The 11846-nt window shown below is 43.1% G+C and overlaps 1 protein-coding gene across 1 annotated transcript; it reads right to left on the reverse strand.

Annotated features, from left to right (window-relative positions):
- On the reverse strand, positions 282-6444 carry ZCCHC9 (zinc finger CCHC-type containing 9). The gene is made up of 5 exons (XM_021381253.1): positions 6172-6444; positions 4918-5068; positions 4573-4665; positions 3182-3250; positions 282-1072 (listed from the first exon to the last, which is right to left on the reverse strand). Exons 1-5 carry the CDS (start codon positions 6442-6444, stop codon positions 957-959), a joined length of 702 nt encoding a protein of 233 aa, XP_021236928.1. The 3' UTR covers positions 282-956.

The following is an 11846-nucleotide window of genomic DNA, read 5'->3' on the forward strand; positions in this document are numbered from 1 at the left end:
TTAGAGAGTTTACAGGCTGAAAATCTTAGGCAGTAAACTGCAGGAGGAGCACGTGCTTTCTCCGCCGGGCAGGAAGGAACAGACCCCGCGTCTCCCACGCGGCTTCACCACCCCCTCCCCTAACGCAAAGACCCCTGGGGAGTGCACCTCCTCCCCTCCCCCTCAGAGGGCCACACCAAAAAAAAGGTAGTTTGCAGTAACCAGGGAATTAACTCTTTAACTGCCCGTACCTTACATGATGTAATGATGTGGAATACCGACAACAAAAAATCACCAAACCATAACACAAACACATATAATCAGATTATTGCATGTACACACTGATAGATCCATCACGTATAGCAGGAATCACACCCGCAAGTTCTCCAGACAGAAGGCAAGAGTCACGTAGGCTGTAGGTTTTACCTGATAACTTTGCTGTCAGACAGCTCAAATGGGCACATACAGAGCACAGCATAATTCTAAGAAACAAAACCAATCTAGAGTCCAATTAGTATTTAGAAAATGCCCACAGTCCCTTTCAGAGAAATGTGGGAAGACTTAAGATCAGCATAATTGTATTCATCTCCAATACAGCAACACCTTAAGGTAACAATACTGACCACCTAAATCCAGTGGTCATAAAGCCCTGTGACAAAATGCACATAACCCTCTTTTTATTGCAACGACACTGCACATTACCAGAGGAAACCAATTTCCCTCTTTAGAGAACTAGCAGAAGGTGTTTGTGCCAAAATATAAAAAGAATAAATAAAACACCTTCTTGATGCATTTCTGTTGTTCCTAGCTTTTCAGTAAGCTAGATTAGTCTGCAAGTTGAACTGAAAAAATCAGGGACATGGACCTAGCAGCAGCAATGCACTTGGTTTTCAGGAAGCAGCAATCTGCTCTATGCAGTCACTACACGGAACTGAAGTAGTGCACAGCCACTGTGGTTTAGCAACCAAAGGAGGCTTTCAAAAATGAATAACTTTAAGTACTTTCACTTTGGATTTTTGTAGCTTTGGTGTTTCTGTAGTTTCTTCATCATCGGCACTCATTCCAGTGGCCCATCGTCCAACTGTAACCTGGTCTGCAGAGCAAGAAACACAAGTTTAAGGAAAGCCTGAACATTATCATCAGATTGAGCTTTCAGATTTGAGAAAGATTTGGCCCACAAGGGCCTGCTTTTGGTTCAGCAAAGGTTATCAGTTTAGTGGTACCTCTGAAACTAATTCCCTTACACAACACCCAGAAATCATATGCATCTATTCCTATTTGACTGTCCAAAGAAAAATTCAGAGAATATGCAGAAAATACATTAACTCTCACTGAAATCCTAATAGCTCTTGTGATGGAGATTTCACAATGTGTCAGACATCTCTGGATGTAAAGGAAAGTACACTTGAAGAGGCACAATTGAGCAAAATTTACATTTCTCAACTTACCTCCCTGCATATAATAAACACTTTTTTTCCCCATTTAAAATACTATTTTGTCCAGTTCTCCTTCACATCTAGTTAATTCCACTGCCAAAAAGCAGAAAGAGTTGCAGGGATTTTTATTTTTTAATTTAACCTTGACTACAAAATTACAGTGGCTTTACAAATCAGCACTTGCTAGTTCCTATTAACTGTCACATATGCGTGCACACCACTATTTCAGACTGGACCAAGCAGTTTAATGACTGCAGCCTCTCATGAGAAGGAGCAAGCTCTTACAGGTTGCTTTCCTGCGTTCTTGCATAGTCACCACTACCCCCTGCTTGGGAGCCTTTGGTGGAAAAGGCTGGTTTAACTTCCAGCAGTGCTGTTTCCCACAAATATTTCTTTTCTCCTATTGCATCTGCACAGGTTTTCACTTTACAAAACGTATTAAGCAGCCCAAAGCAGTTTGCTGTTAATGTGGTGTGTTGAAACCCAGCAAGACACATCACAGACTTTCAGCAGTTACCTGAGCAGGCACTGCACAAACCAATCTGCTATGGCTGGTTAAGTCTGGCAAAAAAATGTTGGTTTTCACAGCAGAAAATTCTGAGACCAGTTAAGGCTCAATCTCACTTATTCCAAACTAGCAAACCAGCACACATCTAGAATGGTGCAAATGCTCTCTCAAACAACACCCAGATGACTGTATCTGTATGATTACACAGAAAAAGCAGTTGAAATACAGAATTCTATTGCCTCTGTAAATGTTTTTCACATAAATTCCTCAGAAGTTTATTGCATATTATTAACGCAAACATTCTGTAACTAGAAAAACCAACAAATATTTAATCACTTCAGCAACAGTGTCATTCTCCAAACCCTGGACAGTTTTGCCTCCCTTAGCCTATTTTTTTTTCAAATAAAAGATACATAGAGTATCTTACTTCCATATATATGAAACCAAAAGAAAGAGATTTATTCTCCCTAATGGTTTAGGAAAAATAAATGCCCTTAGTTTACAACCTGGTACGCAAATTGTATTTCCCTGTCATAATGAATATACTACAAAGATGCATTCTAATGTGTAACACATATGGATGAATTCAGTGCAAACTGATTTGCAAGGAGGTTAAAAAAAGAACTATCAGTGAACAAGGGAAGCAGTTCACACAAAATACTTTCTATCAATGGCCTTACCTGAAGGGAGGGCTCACGTAAAAGTCACACATTTTACTAAAAGCCAACCAGCCAGGCAGAATTACAATGTATTTTTCTACCTGCACAGGTAAATGAAAGCAACTTACTAGCTGGCAAATCTAGCAGGACTGGCCTGAAGTCTCCTCTGACAGCCCTGTCTCGAATGACTTAAACGCCTGCCTGCAGATGGAGCTTGTAGCAGCTGCCAAAACCACTACACTGCAACTGACGTGATATTCAGCTTTTTCACACAAATTGCCTGAAGAAGAAACCAGTTCTGTATGTTTTCTACTACAGCTGCTAACACTGTGAACAGCAGCACAAATACACATTTGCTGATACTACCTTTAGAAGTCTACAAGCTAGGTTTTTTTAACTGAAAGTTCAACTTCTGCCTAGCAACTTACTGTCTCCTCCATCTACACCCCTTAATAAAAGCACATGTACTCAAAGGGAAAGTGTCATCTTGTTATTTGCCAGCTCTCTACCAGCACTCATTTTTTCCTGACTAAAGTCAAGGCAAAGCAGTAAGTAAACATTACTGTGCACTCCACTCTGTGCCATCCCCTGCATCTCACCTAAGTTCTGGTTTTCCGGACAGTCTTTTCTGTAGTGCTCCACAGAGCCACAAAGTCTGCAGCAGCCACCTGTTAAAAGACAAAGGTGGAAAACAAAACAACACAAACCCACTCTCCTGATGTTAAATGTATATTGAAAAAATTTTTTTTTTTTTTTTTTTTTTTTTTACTTTTCTAGAGTGACAACCTGTAGAAAAGATGTGTATCCTCAGACAGGGCAATGCTCCTAACCACAATAACATAACATTGCGCAGCAGATGAGCAGACAGCTTTAGGAGCTGGCACACACACCTTCCTTGGACTCTCCATATCTTACAGACAACATCCATCTGTAGTAGCACTGCTCTGTAAATCACTGAATACTACGAATTTCACTAACCACATATGGGATATTTCTGCTTATTTTGAAGCTCTTTTTTTGAGAGAACAAGACAAGTTCTGCTGAAATTCAATTATTCAAAGGAACTTTTGGAATTAATAGGAGTTCCTAAGCAGCAGGCAATCCAACTGCAGGTACTGAAATATAAAATATAAATTCTTCTACTTTCAATGCCTATTATGAGAAGTGCATTGCCTACAAAGATGTTTATCTTCTAGTTTAACTGCACTGTAAGATCACCCTGCAAGACCTTGAGTTTGTACTGGAGACAGCAGCAAGCACAGTACTCTTTGTCACTCCCAACAAAGAAAACATGCATTGCAAAATCTGAGTGAAACCTTCACATTTAAATGGCATTTCTCATTAAAATCACTTAAACTGATGATCTCTCTCTTGGGAGAGCCCTTTACTATGAATGTGCCACAGCTGCTGGGATACTGGCCAGCTGCATCATCGAGTCAATGACCAGTGCACATACAACATAAAATTTCTTAGAATATCTGGAAGCTGTTTTTCAATTCTCAATTTCCCCTTAATCTTTTACAGTGTCACTTCCTATATAAAACAAATTATTCCTGCGCGTAACTACAGCAGACTTTGTCTTTTGTGAACACTTCTCATTGTTTCTGAAGTGTTCAACTATTAATTCTATGAAGTCCCCTCACAGACCAATGCTATGTTTTTATCACATTCTGAAGTGTATGTAAATTTAAACACACATTGACTACATATAAATAAGGATTATGGTTTCTTTGTGATCCTCTTGAAACTGGAAGTGCAAGCAAATTCTCATACTTTGCACTTCATCTCTGCTAAGATTAAAATTGAAACAGGAATCTCCAGATTGTGAATACAAACAATGAATTAAGCAGATTTGATCTGCCTTCACCAAGAGTAAAAGCCATTTGGAAGTTGCTTTCAGTAAGATCTTTATTAATTTGAAATGTTACTTAGTTCTGTGTCACATAAGTAGGAAAAATATGTTTTCATTGAAGTAAATCACTGCACTCACCTTCAGCATACAATCCCTTGGGATTGTCAGGACACGACCTCGATAGATGTCCCATCTCACCACAGATGAAACATTTTGCATATGGAAATGCACCTGCAAAAATTATGACAAAAGTTAGGAACATCGCACATTCACAGACAACTCTGGAAACACTGCAATTATGCTATTCTATAAACATCATACTGTTTCTTACAATGTCAGGTTCATTGTCACAATATTGTATTCCTTTAAACATATTAATCTCTGTCTTCAGAACAAATAAATTGCTAGAACACAAACCAACATATCAGTAGTAACAAAACTCAGACCAAAGCACTCTGAGAAATGCAAACTTCTGAACCATACCAACAGCTGGGTCTATCTTTGCCTTGCATTTGCTGATGTCATGCTCTGTGGATCCACACCGGTAACAGATTCCTGTACCCATATCTTGACTTTCCAGTACAGCTGGACAATCAGCAACACCATGGCCAGGTTCTCTGCAGTGGAAACATACCTTTAAAAATAAAAAATAAGTTACATGCATTTTAATAAGCAGCTCACAGAGCAAAGCACAGCACTTACACGTGGCATTACTACAGAGTTTGCTTACTGTTATTACCTGACTACCACTTTTATCTGCCAGATTTCCACTAGGTCACAACGTATCTTGGCTGAAGGTACTAACAAATACATACCTCTTGCGCTGACATTTGAAGTTACTCCAAAACGTAAAGCCAAGGTTGGTGAAAAGCTCAGAAAAAAACAAACAAACAACCAGTCTAATAAGGCTTCTAGGCTTTTCCAAAGGCAAGCATATCAACAACATCAACAGCTTATCTCCTCATGGAGAAACAGTTAAGACAAAAGAGCCATTGCAGCACTCACAAAATAACTGCCAATGGTCTCTGTCTCTAAGCAAGATTATTAATGGCGTTTTTTTTTTCCATCACCAACAACACACGCAGGATTTTTGTCCCAGGCCACTGGGAACTGAGCACTCCAGCTGAACGATGACTTGTGATTCTGACTGCAGCAGTTAGTTCCCCAAGATTATTCTGAGTGTGTTAAAAGTAAACACAAGCAACAACATACCAGTACTGATGTCTCAAAAGCTGCTTACAGGACTACAACTCGTTCATAATGAAAAACTCAAGGTAGTTCATATTTATGAGTAGCAGACACTCTCTTTGACACTGCAGATTACATTTAGAATAACTTTACAAACAACTGCTTTCAGGCAGTCTTATCTGGAGTTCGCTGGAGATTTCACTCCAGTTCTCAGGCAGATCATGCTGCAAAAAAAGGTCCCAGAACACGATGAAACTGCAAATGCACTCAAGAATGCTGCACAGTCACACAGAGAAACACAGTGAAACCACTTCACCCAGGAACAAGGTTGGCCATTCCCCGAAGGGCTGTAGGTAAGTATTTAAGCAGAAGACGCATGCCAAGTGTGAAATAACCTATAACGGCGTGTACTTAACAAAGCCCTCTTACCTGAAAACGCACTTAACAGAATCACAGAAACAAATTTCAGCAGGGATTCAACTCCGCTTAAGGCTCAGGTGCACCCGTCCCCTCCACCACCCCGGGCACCCTGCCCGGCACTGAGCTCACCATGGCGTTTTTCCTTGCCTCCTGCCTCCTCAGCCTCCTGTCTTCCCGCCGCCGGTCCTTCTTCAGGGCCACTGCCGCCTCCTCCATCCCCCCGCTCCCCGCCTGCTTCATGTAAGCCGCAAACCCATTGACGTCTTCGTTCTGGTACACTTTTTTCCTTTTACTCTTTCTCTCCGGCCCGCTCTCCGCGGGCCCCCCCGCCATCTCCTCCCAGGGGGTAGACTTCAGCGCCTTGCCGCCCGCAGCGGCGACTTTTCGAGCCCACCTGGTCATAGCCGCAGCCCAGCCACTGGCACCCACACGACTCCCGCCGGAAGCGGAACTCTGTCCTTGTCGCTGCCGGCGCGGAGTGACGTCACTTCCTCCCGCCACCGGAAGGGCGCCCGCCGCTCTGCGCTTCGGCGCCGTCCTGGATGGGGTGCGGTGGCGGCTTTGCAGGGGTCGGTGTGTCCGCCTGTGGTAGCTGCGTTGCCTGCTTCTTGCTAGCACGCTTCCCAGCTTTATAGCAGACTTCTTGCAGATGGGGAGCTCTGCTGGTGCAGTTACGGTGGCTTAACCACTTACCCGTGAGTAAAGATAGTCTGTTATCATAAAACCAAGAGGTGGGAAAAGACCTCTGACATCATCCAGTCCAGACATCATCTCATCCCTCCATGCGCACTGACCATGTCCCTCAGTGCCACATCTCCAGGTTTCTTGAAAACCTCCATGGACAGTGAGTGACTCTGCTGCCACCCTGGGCAGCCTGTTCCGGTGCCTGTTCACTCTTATGGAGAGCAAATTCTTCCTAATATCCAACCTGAACATCCCCTGGCGCAACCTGAGGCCATTCACTCTTGCTCTAACACTGTTACCTGGGAGAAGGTGCCAATCCCCACATTGCTACAACTTCATCTTCCATCAGGAGCAATGCTGAGGGCACTAGAGTGGTCCCTTCCTGCACCATGCAATGGTGAATCTGATTGAAAGCCCACAACTGAAAAATTTCCAATAGACTTCCACATGGAGACTTTTAAGATGTAATTTGTCACATTTCTGTCTAAATTGCCCAACTAAGATCCCTAAGTAAAACTCTGGGACTGTACTGTTCTAACTCTAACAGAAGAGCAAGGAAAGAAATATTCAAAATATACTAAGAACTTGATTTCTCAAGTCAGTCTTCTTAGCATTTCATTAGATCTCCATTGCCATTCGTGAGTGGATAGAACAGCTGGATACCATTTCTTCTTTATTAGTCATCTTCAGTATTTGTGAATCCCTCAAGAAGCAAGCTTTGTGAGCTTTGCTGATTTTCCAAGTCTTTGATTCCACTAGAGGGAGATACATGTGCACACAGAGAGCATTGACGTTGCACGTCTTTGCTGTTAAGCTGCATTGTCAGCAAGAACCAGAATGAATTTAGGAATAATAAAAGTGTTCTTTCTGCAGGTAAAAATAATGAATGCCATTTAAGAGCCGCTTTTAATAAAATGGGAAATAAAATCAGAAAGACTCCGGATTTGCTATTAAAACTAAAAATAACAAATTTGCCAGTGAAGTTACAGTTCAACTACAACAAGAGGTCCTGGCTTTCCTGCAGCTTGCTGCTGGCGAATGAATCTGTAGATCAGGAATGTCCAAAGCTGATTCTTGCAGGCATAAAGGGCTGCTAGAAACAGACAGCACTGGTACACGGTATGGAAAATAAAAGCAACTATGGATCCTGTAGGTATGTAACACAGCTTCTGATCTCCTCCACACCAAGCTCTCAGCAGACAGGCCTGCAGCCAGCCTGCTGCATCCTACTACAGAAACTACACAGGGAAAAGCTGAAGAGCAGCATCAGCAAGAGCAGCACAGTTCTGCTGAAGTACAAGTGCTGTCTTTCCTTTCTGCAGTCTGAAATCTGTGCATTATGTCTATAGAAGGCAAGTGTCCCTTAGGGTCCCCATCCAGGTTTACAGGCACTGGAGAAAGCTGTTTAATACCTTTATATTGAAGCAATAAGACAGCATTCCTCACATAAATAATCTTTAGCAGTGACCACACCTGCACTGGTTTGGGCTTTAGTTCCAACTTCATTTCAGTCACCTGGGAGCTATGCTGCTCACAGGCAGCAGGTGAGAAATGATCAAGATAGCAACCATGAAAATCACTGTAAAAATGTATTACTTTCTTCTTTCTTTTTTCCATATTATACAGTGTTCAAAATGCTGACAGACATCTGATTGCCTGTGCACAGCACGGTCAGGGCAGCACAGTCTAAAGCATGGATGTCCATCGTTTTGGCTTGTTGGGCTGTGTGGAGTGAAGGGGAACTGTCCTGGGCCACATATAAATTAGATAATGTATATAAGAAACAAAGTGTTTTTATATATATATATATATATATTCTAACATTTTGAAATATGTATTTTCTATCTTGTGCTTTTATCTATGTTTTAGATTTTATCATAAAATATGTAACATTATGTTACTTTCAAACTCAGAAAAAGAAAAGTATAAGTTAAATTCGCAATTTGGTGAATTTACAAATTCTGAGAAAAAGTGAATAAATGTAGGTATATTGAGCATTTTCAACAGACAAGGAGAAGGCTGAGGTACTTTTTTTTTTTTTGCCTCAGGCTTCCATGATAACTGTGGTAACTGCTTGCCGCACAGCCCTCAAACATTTGGTTTGGTAGGAGGGGATCAGGGAAGCAGTGTCCCTCCCACAGTAACTGACGGTCAGGTTCATGATCACCTCAGGAATCTGAACAAGCCCAAGTCTATGGGTCCTGATGAGATGTGTCCCAGAGTCCTGAGGGAATTGGCTGATGTGGTTGCCAAGCCACTCTCTGATATTTGAAAAGTCGTGGCAATCAGGTGATGTCCCTGGTGACCGGAAAAAAGGAAACATCACACCCATTATTAAAAAGGGTAAAAACGATGACCCCGGGAGCTACCGACCTGTCAGTCTCACCTCTGTGCCATGGCAGATCATGGAACAGATCCTTAGCCTATGCTAAGGCACGTGGAAGGCAGGGAGGTGATACAGGAGAACCAGTATGGCTTTACCAAGGGCAACTCCTACTTAAGCAACCTGGTGGCCTTCTATAATGGTGTCACTGCATCAACGGACAGGGAAAGAGCCACTGATGTAATCTATTTGGACTTCAGTAAGGCCTTTGACATGGTACCCCATAAAATTCTTCTCTCCAATTGGAAAGATATGGATTTGATGGGTGGACTGTTTGATGGACAAAGAACTGGCTGCAGGATCGAATCCACAGAGTGGTGGTCAGTGGCTCAATGTCTGGATGGAGGTTGATGACAAGTGTTGTGCCCCAGGGGTTGGTGCTGGGGCCGAGACTCTTTAATATCTTCATCAGTGATGTCAACAGTGGAGTGGATTGCACTCTCAGCAAGTTTGCTGATGACGCCAAGCTGTGGGGTGTGGTCAACACACCAGAGAGATGGGATGCCATTCAGAGGGACCTAGGCAGGCTTGAGCAGTTGGCCCAGGTGAACACAATGAGTTTCAACAAATCCAAGTGCAAGGTCTTGCTCCTGGGTCATGACAACCCCCATTGCCAATACAAACTGGGAGATGAAAGGGTTGAGTGCAGCCCTACACTGAAGACCTGGGGGTACTAGTGGATGGCAAGCTGGACATCAGCCAGCAGTGTGCTTGCAGCCCAGAAAGCCAACTGTATCCTGGACTGCATCAAAAGAAGTGTGGCCAGCAGGGCAAGGGAGGTGATCCTGCCCCTCTGCTCTGTGCTGGTGAAGCCTCACCTGGAGTACTGCGTCCAGATGTAGAGTCCTCAGTACGGGAGAGACATGGACCTGTTGGAGCGTGTCCAGACAAAATGATCCAAGAGATCGAACACCTCTCCTATGAGGACAGGCTGATAGAGCGGGGGCTGTTCAGCCTGGAGAAGAGAAGGCTCTGAGGTGACCTGGAAGTGGACTTTCATTATCTAAAGGGGAGCTACAGGAAAGAAGGGGACAGACTCTTGAGCAAGGTCTGTGGTGAGAGAAAAAGTGAAAATGGCTTCAAGCTCAAAGAGGGTAGATTTAGGTTAGATATTAGGAAAAAATCTTTTACAGTGAGGGTGGTGAGGCACTGGAACAGATTACTTAGTGTTGTGGTTGATGCCCTATCCCTGGAGACTTTCATGACAAGGCTGGAAAAGGCCCTGGGCAACCTGATGTAGCTGTGGTGTCCCTGTTCACTGCAGGGGAGTTGTACTAGATGGCCTTCAGAGGTCCCTTCCAACTCTAAGGATTCAATGATTCTATGATTCTGCAAACCTGCCTCTAGCATTCTTGGATTAGCAAATTGACACCTGTTTGTTTAGGTGACTGCTTGTTGTACATTGCCCCTGTGTGGGGCTGCATTACCAGCTGTCCTGCGCCATATGTGGCCCGTGGGCCATGGGTTGGACACTCCTGGTCTAAAGCTTCTCTTAGGAGAGTTTTTCTGTGTACCAATCACAGACATGGAATGCTTTGATTATCTGAGACAATAGAGTTTGAAATCCAGACCAGTGAATCCTGTGGCCGCTTCAGTAAATCACAATTTGATCTCCTGGAATACTGTAGTTTGAATTATTTGATGTTAGTAAACAGAGAAAGAGGAGCATGAGAGAATCCTTCTCCCTCCTTCAAGGATACCTTTCTCTATTTTTTACTTAATCCCTTATTATATTAAATACCATTTCAAGGCCTGACTCAGTGTTCGATGAAGAGTAGTTGACAGCAAATCCTGGGAAGATCAAGATGTGGCCAAGGGAGAAGACTTGCTGTACTGTGCAGTAAGTTGGGGTTGGATGTGTCTTTACAACATTTTTTGCTGGAGTGCGCTGGCTCACAGAGTGCTACAGTGACACCTACTCCTCCAGCTGGAGGTGGAATTGCAGTTCATGGAGGATCCCTTCCTGAGTTTGCCTAGAGAAGAGCGAGTGTCTCCCTGGTGCCAGCAAGTGAAGCAAGAGTCATCAGGAGCTGCACTAGCAATCTGCCAGGACCAACACAAGAAATGAGAGTGGGCAAATGCCAAATGGGGCTTGTGATGTAGGTTCAGAGGGGTGAGAAATGTCGAAGGGCAAAAAGGATGCTGTAGTAAGAATGGTGAAGAAATACTGAGAGAAAAAGGTCTGGGATTCACAGTGGTGCTGCAGCTTCTTTACAGGATGGAGGTGATGCAGGTGCCTAATTAAGGCCCAAAGAAAACCTGTAGAAACTGAAAAAGAGGAAAGAGACATTCAGCTTTAGTCTGGCACTTGATACAGGCATGACCCTGATGCTGAATGTGGTGCTGTGTAAAGTATGTTACAAAGCTCAACAACTGACTTTAGTTCTGGCTGATAATATTTATAATCCTCAAGTGAAGTCCTATCTGCTGAAGCAGTGCCAGAGCCCTTAGTTGTTCTTAGTTGTTCTTACATATGATTGATAGTGTCTTTTTTCACTCTCTTTTGCCTATGATCTTTGGATAGTTAACACTGCTTGCTGGAGTGTCAGGATGACATTTTTCTGGTTATTATAATTTTGATTTATGTGTGAGGAGAGAAAGGAACAAGTAGGGCCTGGTTTTTCATAAGTTCTCTTATGTCACTGGTATTAGGGCTCCTCAACAGGGATCAACTTTTTTTTTTTTAAACATACTGAACAGATTGAGGATCCCTTTTGAGGGGTAGGGTAGTGGCGGG

This window comes from Numida meleagris, chromosome Z (assembly GCF_002078875.1).
Source record: "Numida meleagris isolate 19003 breed g44 Domestic line chromosome Z, NumMel1.0, whole genome shotgun sequence".
In the NCBI taxonomy this organism is placed as follows: Eukaryota; Metazoa; Chordata; class Aves; order Galliformes; family Numididae; genus Numida; species Numida meleagris.